Raw genomic sequence first — 23670 nt, forward strand, 5'->3', positions numbered from 1 at the left:
CTGCCTCAACCACCTTTTCAGGCAGTGAGTTCCAGACCCCCACAACCCTCTGTGTGAAGAAATTTCTCCTCAAATCCCCTCTAAACCTTCTACCAATTACTTTAAATTTATGCCCCCTGGTTGTTGACCCCTCTGCTAAGGAAAATAGGCACTTTCTATCTACTATATCTAGGCCCCTCATAATTTTATACACCTCAATGAGGCTGTTATGTATGTAATAACTCGATTGGACTGAATACTGTAAACTAACACAGGTACAAACCTGACTCTGCTTTATTAGGGCCCAAAAGTGATTACATTACATGATGGCTAGCCTTTTATAACTGGGCCGCACACACGTGCGTACAACCTAATGACCTTGGACAGTGGTGCCACCTGGTGATTAGTAACCCCAAGAATACATACATGACAATATCCCCCTTTAAGATATTAGTACGTCTTTTTACAAATTGACATGGTCCGGGGCTTTCCGCTCCAGAGTTGATCGTCTCAGTTCCACTCCAGCCTTGCGTGAGCATTCTGAGTCTGTTATTACTGGGGGCTGTAGCCGATCTGATGGGAGTGGCAATGACCATGTCAGGGATTGAAAGTCCAGATCCATTGATGACAGCGGCATCCTCTGATGACTGAGGGTAGGTTGGTTGGTCACTGATTGTGTCTTCTTCAGACTGTTCCGGTTCATCCGTGTGCCGCAGCTTTATCTGATCAACATGTTTCCTGCTTGTTTGCCCATTCTTGAGCTTGACGATAAACACTCTGTTACCCTCCTTGGCCGTAACAGTACCGGCGATCCACTTGGGACCTTGACTATAATTTAGTACATACTTAGGATCGTTAAGAGAAATGTCGCGTGACACAGCAGCGCGATCATGATACCACTGCTGAATTTATTGTCTGTATTCAACATGATCATTCACGTCAGGGTGGACAAGAGAGAGCCTGGTCTTGAGACCTCTCTTCACCAATAGCTCAGCAGGGGGGACCCCGGTAAGCGTGTGGGGTCTTGTCCTGTAACTAAGCAATATGCGTGACAAGCGAGTCTGCAGTGAACCTTGAGTTACACATTTCAAACTCTGCTTGATGGTATGGACAGCACGCTCTGCTTGACCATTAGATGCGGGTTTGAATGGTGCTGACCTCACATGTTTGATACCATTGAGTTTCATGAACTCTTGACACTCCATACTGGTGAAGCAAGATCCGTTGTCGCTTACAACGATGTCGGGCAGACCATAGGTAGCAAACATGACACGAAGGCTCTCAATGGTAGCTGTGGATGTACTGGATGACATGATTATACACTCTATCCACTTGGAATATGCATCCACCAAAACATCTTTCCCAGGAAGGGTCCTGCAAAGTCGAGATGGATCCTGGACCATGGTTTAGATGGCCTCGACCACAGGCTCAGCAGCGATTCCGCTGGTGCTTTACTTAGCTGCATACAAGTGTTGCACTGATGCACACATGATTCCAGACCATACATGAGACTTGGCAATGGCTTTCATCATGACAATACCGATATGAGTGCTATATAGATCATGTACAAATTTCTCTCTGCCTTTCTTAGGCATAACAACACAATTACCCCACAATAAACAATTTGACTGAATGGATAGTTCGTCTTTGCGACGGATGTAAGGTTTGGTCTCATCACCCATTTGCTTGGGTATGGCAGACCAATCACCACTAAGGACACAACGTTTCACAACCGATAATATCAAGTCCTGGCTGGTCCTGGTCTTAACTTGTTCAGCCATGACAGGAGTTCTTTCACTTTCAAAAGCATCCATAACTAACAGTGGGTCTGCAGGTTGTGGCGTCTCCACCTCCGGTGTGGGCAACGGCAGATGGCTCAGTGCATCGGCACAATTCTCGGTGCCAGGTCTATGGCGAATAACATAATCATAGGCAGATAATGTCAGCACCCACCTCTGGATGCGGGACGATGCATTGTTATTGATACCTTTGTTTTCTGAAAACAATTAAATGAGTGGCTTGTGATCTGTTTCCAGTTCAAACCAAAGACCAAACAGGTACTGATGCATCTTTTTAACCCCATTCACATAGGCTAATGCTTCTTTTTCTACCATGCTGTAGGCTCTTTCCGCCTTTAACAAACTTTTAGAAGCATACGCAACAGGTTGTAGTTTACCCGACTCATTAGCTTGTTGGAGCACGCAACCAACTCCATATGACGAAGCATCACAGGCCAATACTAAATGCTTACATGGAGCATAATATATCAGCTGCTTGTTAGAGCAAAGCAGATTAGTAGCTTTCTCAAAAGCTCTATCTTGAGACGCACCCCAAACCCAGTTGTTGCCTTTTCTTAGCAACATGTGCAGTGACTCTAATAAAGTGCTCAATCTAGGTAGGAAATTACTAAAGTAGTTGAGTAGATCAAGGAACGAACGCAGCTCCATCACATTCTGAGGTTTGTTTGCATTTTTGATGGCCTTGGTTTTCGAGTCCGTAAGCCTGATGCCGTCAGCAGCAATTTTCCTCTCCAGCAATTCGACTTCCAGTGCCATGAAGACGCACTTCGAACGTTTCAGTCTGAGTCCCACTTTGTCCAGACGATGTAGAGCCTCTTCCAGGTTGTTCAGATGTTCGGCGATGTCACGACCTGTGATCAGGATATCATTTTGGAACACGACGGTTCTAGGGACGGACTTCAGTAGACTCTCCATGTTCCTCTGAAATATGGTTGCAGCCGAGCAAATTCCGAAAGGGCACCTGTTGTAGATAAATAGTCCTTTATGAGTGTTGATGCACGTAAGTTTCTTTGACGTCTCGACCAGCTCCTATGGTCATGTAGGCCAACATCAGATCCAGTTTAGTGAACGACTTCCCCCTGGCTAATGTTGCAAACAGGTCATCAGCCTTCGGTAGCGGGTATTGATCCTGTTTCGAAACTCGGTTGATTGTAATCTTGTAGTCTCCACAAATCCTGACAGTGTCATCACTCTTCAATACAGGAACAATGGAGCTGGCCCATTCGTTAAATTCAACTGGTGATATGACCCCTTCACGCTGGAGTCTGTCCAGTTCGATTTCGACCTTCTCCCTCACCATGTACGGAACTGCCGGAGCCTTATGATGGATGGGTCTTGCATCCAAGTCCATGTGGATCTGCACCTTGGCTCCCGTGAAATTGCCGATATCTGGTTCAAACAGCGAGGGGAACTTGCTCAGCACTTGAGCACGTGAAGTATCATCCTCCGACGACAACGCTTTGATATCGTTCCAATTCCATTTGATTTTTTCTAGCCAATTCCTGCTGAACAGTGTTGGACCATTGCCTGGAACAATCCATAATGATAAATCACAAACTGCACCATCATACGAAACCTTGACTACTGCACTGCCAATCACCGTTGTGAGTTCTTTAGTGTACGTACGTAACTTGGCATTGACTAGATTCAGCTTAGGCCTCACAGCCTTAGTATCCCACAGCTTGTCGAATGTCCTCTGGCTCATTATTGATTGACTCGCACCCATGTCCAATTCCATCGGTACCGGCACACCGTTAAGTTTCACATTAATCATTATTGATTGGCTCTTTGTTTGGAACGAATACAGTCCATACACCTCCTCCTCTGGTATCTCGGATTACATATCCAGATCCGCGCTATACTGGTCATCATCCTCCATGTGGTGTGTCGCAGCACGCTTGCTCAGTTGCGGACATATGTGCTGGAAATGCCCCAGTCTCGAACAGCCTTTATAAATGTACTGTTTAAACCGACACTGATGAGGCCGATAATTGCCCCCACAACGCCAACATGGTGAAATCGGATTCATTCCCGTTGGCGGACTTTGGGCAGCCACAGGTTTCGAGCAGGCCCTGCCATATGCAGCTCTGCCAAACGACGATACAATCTTGTTTACAATACTCGCCGAGTTCCGATTTTTCAATGATATCTACTTTAAGTTTTTGTCCGTCGTCATGCATGCCTGGGCAATCGGTATGGCCTTGCTCAAATCCAGCATCTCCGCTGCCAGTAGCTTACGCAGGATCACCTCGTGGTTGATGCCGATTAAAAGAGGTCCCGCAGCATGTCTCCCAACGCGTTTTCGAACTTACACGGTCCAGCTAGATGTCTTAGGTCGGCAACGAATTCCGACACATCCTGGCCCTCAGAATGAACGTGCATGTAGAATCGATATCGTGAGATGATGATGCCTTCTTCTGGTTTGAGATGGTCACGTACCAGAGCACACAATTCCTCATAGTCCTTGTCCGTTGGACTTGCAGGCGAGAGAAGATTCTTTATGAGTTCATAGATTTTCGGACTGCAAACCGTGAGGAAGACCGCCCTGTGCCTATCTGCGTCAGTGGGTTCCTCCATTTTGTTGGCCACGAAGTATTGGTCCAGGCGAGCTACAAAATCTACCCAGTCCTGTCCCTCCACGAATCTCTCCAGAATTCCAATTGTGCTCATTTTTGAATGCGAAGGTTCTTAAGTTACCTCGTCGCCAAATTTTATGTATATAATAACTGATAGACTGAATACTGTAAACTAACACAGGTACAAACCTGGCTCTGCTTTATTAGGGCCCAAAAGTGATTACATTACATGATGGCTTGCCTTTTATACCTGGGCCGCACACACATACGTACAGCCCAATGTCCTCCGACAGTGGCGCCACTTGGTGTCTAGTAACCCCAAGCATACATACATGACAGAGGTCTCCCCTCAGCCTCCTCTGTTCCAACGAAAACAAACCCAGCCTATCCAATCTGTCCTCATAGCTAATATTCTCCAGTCCCAGCAACATCCTCGTAAATCTCCTCTGCACCCTTTCCAATGCAATCACGTCCTTCCTGTAATGCGGTTACCAGAACTGGAAGCAGTACTCCAGCTGTGGCCTAACCAGTGTTTTATACAGTTCAAGCATAACCCACCTGCTCTTATATTCTATGTCGCGACTAATAAAGGCAAGTATTCCGTATGCCTTCTTTACCACCTTATCCACCTGGCCTGCTACCTTCAGGGATCTGTGGACATGCACTCCAATGTCCCTTTGTTCCTCTACACTTCTCAGTGCCCTCCCATTTAATGTGTAGTCCCTTGCCTTGTTAGCACTCCCCAAATGCATTACCTCACACTTCTCTGGATTAAATTCTATTTGCCACTGTTCAGCCCACCTGACCAGTTGATGGATATGTTCTTGAAGTCCGCAGCTTTCTGTGAGTGGTAGCCTTTGCGTTCGTTGTTCGGGAAATGAGGCTGGAGGGACTGCTTTCAAGCTTAATGTCCCAAAGAGGTTGGCGCTGGGGCTCATGGTGGGAGTGTCCTCAGATTAGGGGATCTGAGGGGGGAGAGGGGCTGGTGGGCCAGGAACAAGCTGAAGAGAAGCAGGACAAGTATGATTTTCACTTTTCCTCTACCCAGGATCTTCATGCTTTATCTTAAATCTCTACTAAATTCGGTCTAAAGGAATTTTCTGCAGTGGCAGTATTATTTACTAACATTAGGTGCAGCAGGTACTCATAGTATACAAAGTAAGCATACTTATTAATCAAATCATACAACCCATAAACTGCAGGTGCTGTCAAAGCAAATATTGTAGATAAATGAAACTTGTGGAATTTTCAATATCAGCTGACATTACAATCTTCTGAACAGGAGAAAGAGTGCTTCAATAATGTCTATTCAGTCGGAACCCGTCACTTTTAGTTTCTATCTTTAGTTCTAATATCTTCACAGGTATCTCTCTGACAAATATATCTACCATAAAAGATCTTAAGGTAAATTTTCATCTTCACCGCCTGAGCGATAATATGGTGTAGTGGATCAGCTGCCCATTATATAGCCTGGCTGAAACAAACAGGCATTCCACTCTGTTGGTAAAGATAAAAAATTACCTCCTCTTGTCAGAAGACCTTAATGTACCATTTATGTCATCTTTTTCACAAGAATGCAAATGGCACTTTTTTGCTTATCTTTTGTGCCCTCCTAAACACATACCATAAAAAGTAATGCATTCAGGTTTGTATTCTTGCTACATACATGAGGAATGTATAGAAATTATTCTTACTACAAAGAAGTGATTAGTTTCATATCACACAAACAAATTACATCAGCCACAGTTTAATTTTACCAGATAAGTAAGGATCATCCTAATCTGCAAATTTTCCATGGAAGCAATTAGCGAGGTGTATGCAACAGAGATTGGGGAAGGAGGGAGTGAAAGGGAGAAAGACGGGAAGCAACGAGACAGCGTTGAATGCACATACAAATATATCGCTATGGATATCTCTCCCTCACACATATATATCGATCTTATGTCTGTGCACACTTTCTGTCTGCACAACCGGATTTCTTGCTGTCAAGTACTTGTCACAAATGTTTTCAATTAAAAAGTCCTCTGTCCACAGTTATACTGGGCTTTGCCAATGTAATCTTGTCATCAGCATCATAGGCAGTCCCTTGAAATTGAAGAAGACTTGCTTCCAATCCAAAAGTTCTCAGGTGAAACATAGAAACATAGAAAATAGGTGCAGGAGTAGGCCATTCGGTCCTTCGAGCCTGCACCGCCATTCAATAAGATCATGGCTGATCATTCCCTCAGTACCCCATTCCTGCTTTCTCTCCATACCCCTTTAGCGGTAAGGGCCATATCTAACTCCCTCTTGAATATATCCAATGAACTGGCATCATCAACTCTCTGCGGCAGGGAATTCCACAGGTTAACAACTCTCTGAGTGAAGAAGTTTCTCCCCATCTCAGTCCTAAATGGCCCACCCCCTATCCCAAGACTGTGTCCCCTGGTTCTGGACTTCCCCAACATCGGGAACATTCTTCCCGCATCTAACTTTTCCAGTCCCTCAGACAAGTTAGCCATTCGGCACATTGCATTTGCTAGAACAATCCGAAACGAATCCCATGCTTGGGTTCTCTCATAGCTGTACCAGAATGTTACCAGGGCACCAACAGTTAAATTATGAGGCGAGATTACATAAACTAGGCTTCTTTTCCCTGGAATATAGAAGGTGACTTGATTGAGATTTTTAGGATTTGAGAGGAATTGTTACGGTAGATAAAAAACCTTTTCTGCTGGTGGGGAAGCCTAGGACAAGGGAACATAACCTTAAAATCAGAGTCAGGCCAGCCAGAAGAGGTTAGGAAATACTCCATCACACAAAGGGTGCCAGAAGTGTGGAACTCTCTCACACAAAAAGCAGTAGATGTCAGCTCAAATAATAATTATAAATCTGAGATCAATAGACTTTTGCTGGACAAAGGTATTGACTGAACAGTCCAATACGGGAATTACAGTCTCTGTCACAGGTGGGACAGACAGTCGTTGAAGGAAAGGGTGGGTGGGGAGTCTAGTTTGCCGCACGCTCCTTCCGCTGCCTGCGCTTGATTTCTGCATGCTCTCGGCGACGAGACTCGAGGTGCTCAGCGCCCTCCCGGAGTTCTTCCTCAACTTAGGGTAGTCTTTGGCCAGGGACTCCCAGGTGTCGGTGGGGTTGTTGCACTTCATCAAGGAGGCTTTGAAACATTTTCTCTGCCCACCTGGGGCTCGCTTGCCATGTAGGAGTTCAGAGTAGAGCACTTGCTGTATAAAGATAAGTGCAATTTGCTTGTACGACAAAGTTTTGCCTTGGTACGGTCCAAGCAGGCTCTCCGAGATATATCTTGCTTTTTAAAATAAATTCTCTCGAAGTGCACTTCTGAAATTCTCCGCCTGAGTTAATTTAAGCTAAATATTTCCTCGACAAATTCTGGCGTAGTCGGCAGGATCTCTAAAAAAAACGAGATCCAAAAGAACTAAATTTAACTTTTAAAGAGAAAAGAGGAATTTTAAGGACCTTCCTAGCTGAAAGGAGGAAGGTGCCTAGGCCGTCCTAGCTGAAAGGGGGACGGGCCGCCGAGATCCCCTAGAGGGTGAGGCATAAGGTAGCTACCACTAAGAAGCTAAAATAATAAAAAGGCAAAAGGAGACCCCGAGCTGAGCAGAAAAGAGAACACCGGTGAGCGCTTTGTAAATTATTGTATATTTTGTAGGATTGTCCTAACTCTCATTTCAGAAAAGATCGCGAGACGTTGCACCCGGAAGAATGGGAAACGGCTCTAGTCGAGCAGGGCGCTCGCGCCCAGCTCCTAGAAAAGGAAAGAAGGACGACCTCTCAACTGAAAGAATGAAAGTACATCCTAAGACTGAGAAAAGAATCAGTAAGGTAGTAAAGCAACGAGAGAAGCAGGAGATCCCATTGTGCCGCCCAGCTCGCCGGCGGACACTGTAATTAAAGAAACAGGAGATGACAGATACGCGGTAACGTTTAGTAGCGATTTGTACGGTTGGTCTGATGGGGATTGGCCATATGGAGGAAGTTTTAAATTGTCCTTAATTGAGGAATGGAGACAGACCACCAAAAATGGGACAGGGGACCCCAGTTGGGATAAAGATTATATGGAGAATTGTTTTAAAAAATGGACAGAGGTGGCAAAGAGGCACCAGCCCCTAAAAATAAAAAGAAAGAGGAGGAGGATAAGGAGAAGCCCCCTCCCACTTACAGCCCCCCGAGTGCCCCGGTTTTGACCACTTCCCCTGTCGGCTTATACCCCTGTCTTCCAACCACCAAGCCGGATGATTGGCAGGAGATTATAGAAATAGTGGCTGCGCAGCTGGATAAGACAGGCCGATTCCTCCACTACCCCCACGACACAAGCCCCCGTGTAATGATCAGAACAACGGCTGTCCTAAAGCCCTGGACACCCGGAGAAGCTCGGGATATGATATCAGCTGCCCCTAATCCTGTTAAGAAGCCAGTAGCCTTTCACAACTGGCTTGAGCAAACCTGTACCATTTATTAAAGGGAGCTAAAAAGCATGGAGATATAGGGGAAGTCACCCGCTGCTTGCAGAAAGCAGAAGAATAGATTTTGCAGGCAGATGGAAAAATAGTTGGGACGAGCATGCAGGAATACCAATGGATCAAAATGAACCTTTGGCAGTGCAAACCTTGTTAAATGGTATGTTGCCACAACAAGCAAGAACATACAAAATAAAGGTTTTGGACTGGCAAGGAAAAAGTTGGAAAGAGACAGTTACAGTACTGGCTAACATGGATAGAGAGGGACTATTTACCTATAAGGAAAATATGGCTAAAACAGCAGGTCAGTAAATCAGCAAAAGGGACGAGGACATGCACAGAATAATCAGCATAGGGATGCCCCGGAGGCTTAGTGGTACAGGCGGCAGCCCTCCTCTTATCGGCAGACATAGAAGAAAACCCTCTGGCAGTAGTAAAAGTAGGAGACACTTATGTGAAGTTCCTGGTGGATACCGGTGCTACTATGTCTTCTGTACCATCCTCTGTGGGACTACCTGTAAGCAACACCACCGTCTTAAGTATGGGTGTGGCCGGTATCCCCATGAAAGAATTTTTATCTGAAACTACCAAATTGATAATTGAAGGACAATCAGTTAATGATGAGACTTTGATAGTCTCTAAAACAACACCGCTCCCTTTATTGGGAAGACAGACTTTGTGCAAACTAGGAGCCACAATATATTGCACAAAGGAAGGAATGTACATGGAGCTCCCTCCAAATAATATTCACCAGTTCTTTAATGGGATTAAAAAAGAGAAAAGGGAGGATAACAAAGAAAAGGCTGCCCTCTATTGTTGGCAATTGATTGGCAACTACTATTCCCCCTTGATACATGAAGTTATACAAAACTTAAAAGCTAAATTTGACTCTAATACTGAAGAATTGATGTATATAATTTTGACAAGCTTTGAGGCAGTTCAGCTTCACTGTACAGCCTGGTACACTCGTCAAAAAGCTGAAACTTACCAGTGTTTGGTACAATCCTTTTTAAATAGAGAAGAAATAGTAGAAGCTACGCCCCGCATTTATTTTGGACCAGAAGGATTGGGGGTAGCCATCGATTTGACACCCTTACAGCAACAGCGGTTTAGAGAAGCGAACTCGACACCTCATCTGACCTTAGCTGTAAAACCGCCAGCGAAACCTAAAGATATGGGTCCGATGATTGTAGGAATAGAAAGAGAAAAACAGCAACATGGCTATCAACCTTGGGCAGTAATAAAATTGCAAAATGTTCAGATAGACTTTATCACCCACAACAGGGGGATTCTCCAGTGGAAAGGTAAAAATCATGCCTCCACTTTTGAAAAACAGCAACCCCCGGAACAACCAAGCCCTAAGCTGCCAATGGCATTGAATCAAGTATCTTCTGAACTTTGGGCAAAGCATAAGAATCATGTTGGGCAAGTACATTCTGCAGTACCCCATCGGGTACAATTGATAAAGAATGCCATGTTACCAAGCATTAGGCAGTACAGACTGCCTCCAGAGGCAGAAAATGGGATAGAGCCAGTTATTTCTGCATTGTTGGAACAAGGAGTTTTAGAAAAGACACAGAGCCCGTGTAACACTCCGATACTGCCCATACCAAAGGTTAATAGGCCGAATGAATGGAGATTTGTGCAAGATCTGAGAGCTATTAATAAGATAGTAGTCCTATCACCCCTGTGGTACCGGACACCAACATTATACTATCTGCTATACCACCAACAGCAACTGTCTTTACTGTAATAGACATGTGTTCAGCTTTTTACTCTATCCCGTTAAATCAAGAAAGTCAGTATCTGTTTGCTTTCACCCACAAGCAGCAGCAGTACACATGGACCAGGTTGCCCCAAGGATACACCGAAAGCCCCGCAGTATTTGCAACAGCAGTACTAACCCAAGAACATGGTGGGGGAAATAGACCAGTTGCTTATTATTCGGTTTTGCTGCCTCCAGTAGTAAGGGGAATGCCAGCATGTCTACGTGCTGTAGCTGCTACTGCGGTCATGGTGGAAAAGTCGGTACCTATTGTTTTGGGTCATCCATGTACTGTCATTACAGCCCATGCTGTGTTACTACTTTTGAATTCAGCTGCCACACAACACTTTACAGCGTCTCGAAGAACAGGTTATGAACTGCTGTCACACCGTAACTATACCTTTCGACGTGCACCGGTAGTGAACCCAGCCACCTTTCTTCCTACTAAAGAAGTAGAGGATCCAGACCAGCATGATTGTCTGTTAACGGTGTAAGTAGCCACCTTACCAAGACCAGATTTGCTCACAGAACCCATGGACAATCCTGATCTTATTCTCTATACGGATGGATCATCACATAGGCCGTCGGATGATTTGTTTTTGGCAGGCTATGCTATTGTAAATCCCTACAAAACTGTTGAAGCATTCGCCCTGCCTCCTGGAACCTCGGCTCAGGCTGCTGAATTGTTTGCCCTCACTAGAGCTTGTATAATAGCTAAAGATCATACTGCTAATATCTATACTGATTCTAGATATGCATTCGGTGTGGTCCATGATTTTGGACAACTGTGGAAAAACAGAGGCTTTATCACCTCTGGTGGAAAGCATATTAAGCACTCTCAACTGGTGCTTAATGTATTAGACGCCATTCAGTTGCCAAGTAAGGTAGCCGTTATCAAATGTGCAGCTCACACAACCGGTGAGGATGAAGTATCAGTAGGAAATAGGAGGGCTGATGAAGCAGCCAAACAGGCCGCTTCGGCACAGGCAGACTGCCTTCAAGCAGTCTCAGTTTCCCCTCCACAGGTACTTGACATCCAACAACTTAAAACAGCCCAACAACAAGTTACCATGCAGGAAGGAAGAACTTGGGAAAACCAGGGTTGTTTTTTAAAAAACAACATTTGGTATCACCCTGATGGGTGAACTGTTTGCCCTAGATCTCTATTTTTGCCCCTGTCACGCCTAGCACATGGTCAGGCTCACATGGGCAAAGGAGGGATGATACATGCTATTAATGCACAGTGGTATGCACCAGGAATAACAGTAGTAATTGAGAAAGTTGCTAGAACATGCCAAATTTGTCAACAAAATAACAGAGGTAAAACACCTGCTGGATATGATCATCTACCCCAACCAAGTATGCCCTTTGAAAATGCCCGAACAGTAGTAAAAATTCTATTTAAAGAAATAGTACCAAGATATGGGATACCTATGGGAATCAACAGTGACAGGGGAACCCACTTCACCGGAAAAATAGTGCAAAACCTTGCAGAAGCGTTAGGGTTCCAGTGGAAGTTACATATACCATATCAGCCACAGTCCTCAGGAATGGTAGAAAGAGTAAATGGGATAATAACATCTACCCTTACCAAGGTATGTCAGGAGACTGGACTGAAGTGCCAGAAGCCTTACCATTAGTATTGTATACAATGAGAAACCAGAAAAACCGAAACACTGATTTGACACCACATGAAGCCTTATTGGGAAGACCAATGCCTACTGGCGTAAAACCACCACTGTCAGATGAAAAAATAGCATTAATTTGGAATGATGAAAAATCACTAAAGTATGCTCAGGCCATGTGTGAAATAGCAAGAAGTCTTCATGAACAAATAAAGCAGATGCCCCCGTCGGAAGGAAATATGCACCCTTTCAGACCTGGAGATCAAGTGTTAGTAAAAACATTAAATAAAGAATCCTTTTCTCCTAGGTGGAAAGGACCGTATCAGATAATTCTCACAACACGAACCGCTTTGAAGTTGGAAAAACACCCGAACTGGGTGCATGCAACCCGCTGTAAATATTATTTCCCCGACGAATTACAGCCGAAGGAAAAGGCATTGAACCAGGACGTACTACGGTCGCCCGACTAAGAAAACAGCCATCTTCTCGCTGAAGAACTGTACCTGCTCTTGTATTAAATATTTGGACTTGAAAATATTGCCCAAAATTCACGGACGGATGTCAGAGCTCATTTGTGTGCCAGTTTGGGCCTTTATTATTTGGGTCACTGTTACTATCGTGTGGACGTGTTGTTATTGTAACAACTTATTTCAAGAGTGGTATAGAAACAAACAAGAAAGGGAAGATGGGAAGGGACTCTTGGAAAAATTATAAATAGGTATACTGATCATTTTAGCGACAGGGAACTCCCGGCAGGAGGAAGAAGTCCTAAAAGAAGGAAAAATATGGTATGGGAAAGCAGTAATAGTATAAGGCAGCAAGGCAATTTTATATGCCCAGTAGGCCAAAGTTGTAAAGTAGGGAATTTTACGGCATGATGTGAGGCATGTGGAATGAAGGAAGAAAGAGGGGAATTCCAGTTTATATTGGGGAAAGGGTATCGGTTGTTCATAGAATACCAGGCCGATGTGTGGATGAAGTGTACCCTGAGCACAGGGAAAAACAAGAGATGGGGGTACATAGGAAGGCCGGACAGGAGAAAAGGTAGTTATTCTTTTACAAGTATGGTAGAAGGGCAGCGGATGTTGTGCATGAATAACACCCCGGTGAATGGAGGAGACCCATTTGTGGTAAAATGGTAAGTAAAAGAATCCGACCACCCAGAAGACCGGGACCCGGGACATCTAAAAAGGATACTGACCAGTGGTAAGATCCCCAGGTGTATTAAATCTAACAATACGAATTAAATATCCCCCAAAGAAAGAAGATGGTTGCCACACAACCCGTGTTAAGGTATCTTTTGAAAAAGAAAGACCCCAAAGAAAGAAACGGGATGTATTAGAGACTGTGTTAGGTGGAGTGGGAGCAGGAATAGGAGCATTGAACTCCATGGATATCGAGACCCTACAAAATAAAATCCAGGCCGTCGGGGGACTGGTAGGGGAAGATATAAAGATCAGAAATGCCTGGGATGAAGGATTACAGCAGTACTGAAGCTTGCTATACACTCCATAGTAATCGTAGGTGTGGTTATGCTTGTATTATTAATAATCCTTTGCGGAATGTGGATAAAATTAAAAAATATAATTAGTCAAGTAATAGGTCTGCTCTCCGAAATAGAAAGAAAAGGTATATACATGAAAGGAAGGTTAAGTCGCTTAGAGGAAAAGGTTGATGAAGACGAATATCTCCAAATGCGACCCTATCCTGAAGGGTATACACCCCCTTTTGCTCAAGAAGAGAATACAGGAAATTGTGTTGATCTAAAAAATAAAAAGATCAACAAGGAGGGAATTGTGGAAGAAAGAATCTATGAACACCTGGCTTAATTTAGAGGGAAGGGTTAAATTCTGTTTTTTGCTATGCTTAAAGAAATAATAAGACTAGAAAAATAGCCACGCTTTTTAGCCTTGAAACTTAGAGATGCAATTAGGTGACCATCTGGTATTAAAAGGGAGTCTCCTTTTGCCTTTGCTTATCAGACTGTGAACAGAGAGAAACTATGCAAGGACAGATAGAGTGTGTACCTCCCGAGACGACCTTTGTACTCGCGGGACTAATGAATAAGATTCTTTTTCTATTTCAGTATTCAATTTCTGTATAAAGATAAGTGCAATTTGCTTGTACGACAGAGTTTTGCCTTGGTACGGTCCAAGCAGGCTCTCCGAGATATATCTTGCTTTTTAAAATAAATTCTCTCGAAGTGCACTTCTGAAAGTCTCCGCCTGAGTTAATTTAAGCTAAATATTTCCTCGACACTTGCTTTGGGAGTCTTATGTCGTGCATGTGAACAATGTGGCCCGCCCAACGGAGCTGGTCGAGTGTGGTCAGTGCTTCGATGCTGGGGATGTTGGCCTGATCAATGTCATGCTGATTGTGTAATCTCATCTCACAAATCATTTAAAATATTTCCTGAAATTTTTTTTGTCTTTCATTTTCTTGCTCAGAAACTGAAGATTGGCACAAAACAGAGTGGGAATACTACTCAGATGACAGCATTTAGTGTTACTATAAATTGGATCATTGTTATCCCTGAATGATGCAACCGGAGACACAATCTATCTGATTACAATAAGTGTAATGGTTCATGGCTGGCTTGATGCAATCTTTGAGAGAAACAGTCCTTAAAGAGCCTCATTCACAAGAATACAATAATTAATTTCATAATTCAATAACTGGTTCATGCTTATATACAATTCAATGCTGTTTATCCAAACATTTCAGGAAATACTCTTATTCAAATAAGTTGATCATTCAAATAAGTGACTGTGCATTAACATCAATGTTGTAGCAGATTAAATTATGTTAATTCTACATGGAAACTTATGAGAGCATAAGAAATAGGAGCAGGAGTAGGCCATCCACCATTCAATAAGATCATGGCTGATCTTCAACCTCAATTCCACTTTCCCGTCCGATCCCCATATCCCTTGATTCCCCTAGAGTCTGAAAAATGTATTGATTTCAGCCTTGAATATACTCAACTGAGCATCCACAGCCCTCTGGGGTAGAGAATTCCAAAGACTCACAACCTGCAGAGTGAAGAAATTCCTCCTGATCTCAGTCTTAAATGGCCGACCCCTTATCCTGAGACGATGCCCCCTAGTTCTAGACTCTCCAGCCAGGGGAAACAACCTCTCAGCATCTACCCCATCAAGCCCCCTCAGAATCTTATATGTTTCAACGAGATCACCTCACATTCTTCTAAACTCCAGAGCGTATAGGCCCATTCTACTGAAGCTCTCATCATAGGACAACCCTCTCATCCCAGGAATCAATCTGGTGAACCTTTGCTGCACTGCCTCCAAGATAAGTGTATCCTTCCTTAGACAAGGAGTCCAAAACTGTGTACAGTAATCCAGGTGTGGTCTCTTCAAATCCCTGTACAATTGTAGCAAGACTTCCTTGCTCTTGTACTCCAACTCCTTTGCAATAAAGGCCAACATGCCATTTGCCTTCCTAATTGCTTGCTGTACCTGCATTTTATACAGTAATGGTGGAGCAACGTGGGCAAGACCAAGGGAAGGCGCAGCACGGGCCAATAGTGAGGCTGTGAGATCGTGAGGCTCACACTGCTTACTGTGAATTCCACGTAGAGAGAGGTCCTATGGGAAGGAGAAAGGAAGGAGGACAGTGGGAGCATGTTTGACCTTGACGCATCTTCCACCGTTTAAATTTAGTTCATCAGTCACCTGAGAACTCATTTTTAGTGTGGAAGCAAGTCATCCTCGATCCCGAGGGACTGCTTATGATGATGATGATGATACACAGTATGATGAAATAATTATACCCTCAAGGCTTTCTGAGAGTTCAGTTTTTAACTGTAAGAATGTAAGAAATAGGAACAGGAGTAGACCATTTGGCCCCTCGAGCCTGCATTTACATCTGACAAAATCACAAGTCATCACAAAATAACTTGCTGGATTAGATTTAAAAAAAATCTTTTTCTGGGTTATTCTCACCTGTGTATGGTAGCTGACACTGACAATTGCATTTGTATCATCCTCCCTGACAACTTGTAGGCTGACAAAAGTGGCCTTCTGATGAATGACAGGAAGCCGAGATCCCACAGCAAAAAAGATCAACTTGTGTAGCTTATCACTCTCCAGAATCATAATGTTTAAGAATCGAGCACTGCTATTTATTGTGGCCCCTGCACCCACTTCGTAGATTTCCACAAGAAACCACATTTCAAATTCTGGGATCTGCAGAGGAGCAAAGAACAGTAAGCATGTAAGAAACATTGTCCATACTTTTCACATCACAATGTGGTCATTACTTAAGTAACATGTTGAAACATATTGGAGCTGAATTTGCGGCCCCTACGGGTGCATACGAGATGCGTACGAGCAAGTTCTGGGTTTAGACATGCACTGCGCATGCGCTGAAACCCGGAACTTGCGATCTGTCAAGATTCTTCTTGACAGATCACACGCATCCCCAACAAAAATAGCACTGCTGATGCAGATTTGGGCTATTTGCCCAACTACTGGCCAGCATCTGCAGACGCAACTGCAGATAAAATCGATAAAAGCAGGTGCATAGCCTGGATTCTGTCTAAAGCAGCAGGAAGAAGACATGAAAGTCAGGGGGCTGGAAAACAGGACTGTTTTAGCTTTTGAAATTAACAATTATCTTGGTACAAAGCCTGATTTAAGTTTTTAACAACTTTAATTTGTTAAATATTTCATTGGTTATGGATCTCAAAAGAGAGGAATTGGGTATTCTGAGGAGTGTGGGTAATTTAAAGAGGAACTTTTTCTGTGGACAAGGTAAGCATTCTATTCAATTAGACAGTCTAAAATTGAAATTTAACTTTATCACAAAAATGCAGCTATCGGTGGTTTTAAAATGTCACAGGTAAAGTAACTTTTAATTCAGCACACCAGAAACCATGCATAATTCATGGTCCCCTGCTTCACTTCCTAGACAATGTACAAATCCAAATTACAATTGATAGTTTTTATGGACAACATATCGATAATATATTGATCAGTAAAGATGTATTAAGTAATAAAAGTACTGGATATTTAACTTATATAAACTTCATATTACATTATTTGTCATTGTGTTATGTTTGTTGCTAAAACTGCATAAGACTTTATGATTCCCATTTGAATATTGCGGGTTTAAAAGTGCAAGTAGATACTAATAAATTTAGAAATGTTCATATCTTTGACATTCTTATTTTATTTTTCTTCCAAAGTTATGAATGTGTTAACATTATCATCCTCTTTGGCAACGGCATAGACGTTTTTCCGATAATGCAACTTCGAATGCATAAGGACTTGCGTAACAATCCTGTGGGCCAGTGGTTGGACATGAGCAGGGCATGTTGGGGGCGGGGGGGGGAACAGAACTTTCAGGGATGTACTTGCATTACAAACTCCGAAAGTTTTTTCTACCAGGCAGCTCTGGCCAAGCAGAAGCCATGCGATGCTCCATTAAAGGGCCGAAAAAACCCCTCAATGGGACCATGCCTCCCAGCCCCATTGGTTTGGGCTGAGTATGCCGTTACGGGGTTCATAGAATCATAGAGCACCAGAAGGAGGCCTTTCGGCCCATCGTGGTTCTTAGTACAGCTATCCAATTAGTTTCATTCCACCGTTCTTTCCCCATAGCCCTGCAATTTTTTTCCCCTTCAGGCATTTATCCAATTCCTTTTTGAAAGTTACTATTGAATCTACTTCCACCACCCATTCAGGCAGTGCATTCCAGGTTATAACAACTGGCTGCCGAAAAAAATGTTTCCTCATGTCGCCTCTAGTTCTTTTGGCAATCACCTTAAATCTGTGTCATCTGGTTACCGGCTCTTCTGCCACTGGGTTACGCTCTTAAAATTAGGCACACCCGTTTCCAAGCACAACGCCCTGTCAGGGGACAGGCTGGTGTCAGCAGTATGTTGGAGGTGGGATAAAGGCTTAAACCTCAAAAGACATGCACGTTCATGTCATTGCAGGTACTTTGTGTGCACTCTGCCTACTCAGTCACGGGGTAGGGGGCAGGAAAATTGGCTCTATTTTTATAATGTGTCTAGCTTTGCAGTTAGAGGTTCTCTGATTATAGAAACATAGAAAATAGGTTCAGGTGTAGGCCATTCGGCCCTTCAAGCCTGCACCACCATTCAATATGATCATGGCTGATCATGCAACTTCAGTACCCCATTCCTGCTTTCTCGCCATACCCCTTGATCCCTTTGCCGTAAGGGCCACATCTAAATCCCTTTTGAATATATCTAACGAACTGGCTTCAACAACTTTCTGTGGTAGAGAATTCCAAAGGTTCACAATTCTCTGAGTGAAGAAGTTTCTCCTCATCTCGGTCCTAAATGGCTTACCCCTTATCCTTAGACTGTGACCCCTGGTTCTGGACTTCCCCAACATCGGGAACATTATTCCTGTATCTAACCTGTCCAGTCCCGTCAGAATTTTATATGTTTCTATGAGATCCTCTCTCATTCTTCTAAATTCCAGTGAATATAAGCCTAGTCAATCCAGTCTTTCCTCATATGTCAGTCCTGCCATCCCGGGAATCAGTCTGGTGAACCTTCGCTGCACACCCTCAATAGAAGAATGTCTTTCCTCAGATTAGGAGACCAAAACTGCACACAATATTCAAGGTGTGGCCTCACCAAGGCCCTGTACAACTGCAGTAAGACCTCCCTGCTCCTATATTTAAATCCTCTCGCTATGAAGGCCATTTGCCTTCTTCACCACCTGCTGTACCTGCATGACAACTTTCAATGACTGATGTACCATGACACCCAGGTCTTGTTGCACCTCCCCTTTTCCTAATCTGTCACCATTCAGATAATATTCTGCCTCCCTTTTTTGCCACCAAAGTGGATAACCTCACATTTATCTACATTATACTGCATCTGCCATGCATTTGCCCACTCACCTAACTTGTCCAAGTCACCCTGCAGCCTCTTAGCGTGCCCCTCACTGCTCACACTGCCACCCAGCTTAGTGTCATCTGCAAACTTGGAGATATTACATTCAATTCCTTTGTCCAAATCATTAATGTATATTGTAAATAGCTGGGGTCCCAGCACTGAGCCCTGCGGCATCCCACTAGTCACTGCCTGACATTCTGAGAAGGACCCGTTTAGCCCTACTCTCTGCTTCCTGTCTGCCAACCAGTTCTCTATTCACGTCAGTACATTACCCCCAATACCATGTGCTTTAATTTTGCACACCAATCTCTTGTGTGGGACCTTGTCAAAAGCCTTTTGAAAGTCCAAATACAACACATCCACTGGTTGTCCCTTGTCCACTCTACTAGTTACATGTAGATTTAGGGGCCGAAATTGTCCCTTTAATTAAGGGCCGATACTGCCTCTGTGGCGGTAAGGTCTTTCCGACCGGGGGCAAGCAGATGGTGTGACCCATCCGCAATTGCCCCCGAGCCAGGGGTAGCGGAAATGGGTTTCTACCACAGTCCGTGATTCCACCTCGCCCGACGCTCCGACCAGTTGTCGGCCACTCGCCGACCCCTTACCGCCCGGCAGTGACCCCTTTTTCGCCCTGCGGGGGAAATTGCTCCGCAGGAGCACGGCCGTCGCCGGTCGGTGCCCCCAACAGCTTCGTGAGGTGGGAAATTGCCAGTGACTGGGCGGTGCATCCGCCCTTAAAGGGGAGGGCACACCGCTGCAGCCGCCATCTTGTTTTATTTGTCGGCTGACTCTGCAGTCGGCCCGACAATGGTGGCCATTGGCCCGGCCGAACCCCTCCCTGGTGGCCCAGTTGGCGCCAAGGAGCCCTCACTAGGCCTCGCAGCGTCCCTCCCCTTTAAGTGAATGGGAGGGACGTTGCTACGCTTCAGAGCAACGCAGCACATCCACATCACTCTGACGTCATCACCGCCAGGCTGACATGGTGGTGATGATGGTGGTGATGGACACTACCCCGCTCCCGATGCGAAGCTGCTCCTACAGCGCCTCAAATAGCGCTGGGAGATGGTGACAAAGTTGAAGATCTGAATTTCCCACCTCTTCCCTCCGACTCCCGCCGGGCAGTAATAATTCAAATTATCCACCCCAAACGCGGTGGAGGGCAATTTCCCTACCCTCCCACAGTCTTTTTGATCATCCTAAATAATCAGTTGTAGATAAGTTGCACTGAAGAGCTAATCATATTGAAATGTGAGTGTACCTGCTGAATACACAGATGATTCTGGTCTGTCATTTAGTTGATCAGTATGTTTTAGTTCCACTCAAACCAGGGAGTCGATTTTGAGTGCCCTCACCTAGCATTAATGGTCTCAAAATGGGATTGGTAGCCTTACCGCCCTGATAATACCAATGATGAGCCCTGCTCCATTTTATAAGGGAGCATTACCGCCGCGTGTCCAAAGCGCATCCGTTTCAAGCGATAGGCCCCTTTTCATGTGGAAATAGGGGTCTGATGACATAAATAGGGCCCCGATTGCCAATTTAGGTAGGAACTGGTCAGAATCTGCGGAGGTCAGGCTCCGATCAGTTCCACGTGCAAATGAAGAGAAGAGGCCCCCTAAAGTTAAGTCTTGAATTATTTTTGTGGCCCCCAGAGGAGCAGGACTGCCTTGCGTGACCCACAAAAATAATTTGGTCTACTGCTGCCCCGGGACCCCCTCCCCCTGTAACTTACCTTGCTGACCCGATTTCCAGTCTTCAGTCTGGCGAGCTCCATCGAGACACCTGCTTGGTGCCCTGCAGCTCAGCTGGTGAATTTAAAAGCTTGAGCCTTATAATCATGAGGGCCACTTCACCATCAGAATGGATGGCTGACTAGCTCACTCCATTGGTCGGTCGCCCAAAAGTCATAATCTACCCCGTAAAAAGAATTTCCATAACCAGTATCCTTACATCACAACCAGTTATTTAAATAGCACTATCTTTCTGTTTACTGACCGTGTCTGGTTTGATTTCAATTGTGATGGTACATTCAGACTCTCCAGTGACACAGAGGGTAACTCCTGATGTAGCCTTTAGCTCATTGACCAGATTTACCCCATCTCTTTGCAGTACAACATCTGTTTTACTAAACGTCACACGCCAAGAAATTTTCACATCCTCAAAAGATCTGTAAATGTAAAATAAAAGTCACACCTTTTCTTAACATTGGAATATCATTTAAAATCATGTTCCCAGATCTCTTAGTTTTTCTATTAACATGGAAGCGAGTAAGGCTCAGGTGGGAAAATTGGGTAGATTTTCATCTTCACTTCCTGGGCAGAGATCTGGTGAGGCAGATCGCACACTCCTTAGAGAACCTGCCTAATTTTCATTCCAGTAAAGCTCCCCCTTTATCTACCGTTTTTGCGCTCAGCTTACCAGGACATATTTACTTGCGCTGTACTGTGATGCACACAGAAAACAGATGTCTAATCTCATGTTAATTCTCAAGGACCTCCCGATGTGAACCCAGTCATGTCTGGGTTAACTACCTTAACTTTGCCTTTATGTTATCAGTTCAGCTGATTCTTTGACAAAGGCTATTGAGGAGAGATAAATCGATAGAACAATGTATAGAGTTAGGATGAACTAAGGCCCCTGTGTTTCTTAGACCAGAAATAACTGCTTGTGATATTAGCAGATCAACACTTCAAGTATTCAAAAGGCATTCCTTGTGCACAACCATTTATTTTAAATGAATTAACATTTTTGTTTAAATAGAGAGATGTCATACATGCATTAATTGTTCTTGACTAATATTGGTAACAGTAATTTCTAATATACAAACAGAACATGCTAGAAATACTCAGCAGGTCAGGCAGCATGAGTGGAGAGAGAAACTGAGATAACATTTCAGGTTGATGACCTTTCATCAGCACTTTTAGGCTGTGATGTAAGATGATTACAGATAACTTGGCCCCACTTGATTTGGAGTTTCAATGGGAGAGTTTGGGAGAAGGGCTTTGTAGAAATGAGCAAAGAACCAATCAGATGACAGATTCCAGGAACTTTTACACATTGAAATTCTTCTGCCACCCGTTGGATTTTATTTTCCAAAAATCAGGAGCTTAAAGCTTATGAATCAATCTCAAGAACTATGAGAGTGAAACGTCACCAAAGTATCACGTAGGGTTGATTTTAACACGAGCCGCATGGCAGATACTGGGTAGCTGGGCATTTATAAACAAAACGGTTACCGTATATACTCGCGTATCATGCGACTTTTGAAGACCTAAATTGTAACCTAAATTTGGGGGGGTCGCATGATACGCGAGATACAAAATTTGCGGGTGTGAAGTGCTGGCCAAGATTAGGCTGTTAGGCTGTTAAGCAGACCGTATCCACGCTGAATCTCAGCAGGTATCTCCTGGGCTGGATTGCAGCCTCTATTGTCGCTTGTACTGTATCTTTGCTGTGGTCTAGAGATCGCCACCCACAACTCCCTCTGAAGTTTGCTGCATTATTAGAGGCTCCATCTATCTCAGCCCATGCTTTTTTACCCGCAAACACAGTAGAGGCTGTGGCTGAACGACGCTAGTCAAGCCAGCTGGAATGATTGCTATATCGGTGTTCGATTCGCGAACAGCTTTCACAACAGAATCCACTCGATGTTTTATGATTCGGTTGTTAAGGTCTGTATTCGATCGTTGTTATGTGTTAGGGTACTTGTTACGTGTTGGGTACTTGTTAAACTTGTTTGAAAGCCTAGCCTAGTGGCATCTGGTATCTCAAAAAAGTGACTCGCATGATACATGAGATATATGATAAAATCATGTTTTGGGGACGAAAATTTAGGGGTCGCATGATACGTGAGATCGTAGGATACACGAGTATATACGGTACTTACCCATTTGTAACTTGACCCCTTTCCAATATTGCCAACTGTAACCTGCAGAGTTCTGCAGGCAGATAAGGCCCCTGCCTAAAGCAGGTGGGGGCCTCATTAATTTATGCAACTGAGGGCCCCATTACATCAAAAAAGACCCCAATTGCATTTTAACTGGGCCTTAACAGGAAAGCTGCTGTGGCTTTCCCGCCAGACTGAAGCAGATCGGCTGCAAGTCTGAAGAGGCCTTCCAGGGTAAGTGGTTTTCTGAGCCCCACAGGACAGTTCCTGGCTTCCCCTCCCTTCCTTCCTAAGAGACCATCTCAAAACATCCGCACAGTCACTTCCCTGCTCGCATGTGAGCCTTCCTTTGGTGCCATCCAGCGGCCTTTGGCCCCTTGAACTTCTTTTCCCGCCCGCAGGCCAGCTGCTGCTTTCCACCCGTTTTGTGTGGGCAACTGACCGGTCGCATTTAGATGAGGCCTGGGCGTTAAACTACTCAGCCCTCAAACTGCGTTTTGTACTCACCCGAACCACCCGAAACCCGTCAGGGGTTAAAAATCAACCCTTTATGTTCCTGCTGGGAGTTTGAGATTTCAGAGATATTTATACATTTTCTGTTGATTCTAGTCTGGAGCTGCTTTATTTTAAAATGTAAAGATGAAGAATATTTCTATTAATGAAGGTT

The 23670-nt window shown here is 44.3% G+C and overlaps 1 protein-coding gene across 3 annotated transcripts in view; it reads right to left on the minus strand.

The window, feature by feature from the left end:
• adgrv1 (adhesion G protein-coupled receptor V1) overlaps window positions 1-23670 on the minus strand; it is an 892784-nt gene that overhangs the window by 361771 nt on the left and 507343 nt on the right. For all 3 annotated transcript variants that reach the window (XM_070885047.1, XM_070885038.1, XM_070885028.1), the window contains 2 exons: window positions 21113-21284; window positions 16185-16427 (listed from right to left, as the gene is read on the minus strand). In XM_070885047.1, coding sequence (XP_070741148.1) covers window positions 16185-16427; window positions 21113-21284 — 415 coding nt within the window. The remainder of the gene's footprint in view (window positions 1-16184; window positions 16428-21112; window positions 21285-23670) is intronic.

This window comes from Pristiophorus japonicus, chromosome 1, assembly GCF_044704955.1.
Source record: "Pristiophorus japonicus isolate sPriJap1 chromosome 1, sPriJap1.hap1, whole genome shotgun sequence".
Classification (NCBI taxonomy): domain Eukaryota; kingdom Metazoa; phylum Chordata; class Chondrichthyes; family Pristiophoridae; genus Pristiophorus; species Pristiophorus japonicus.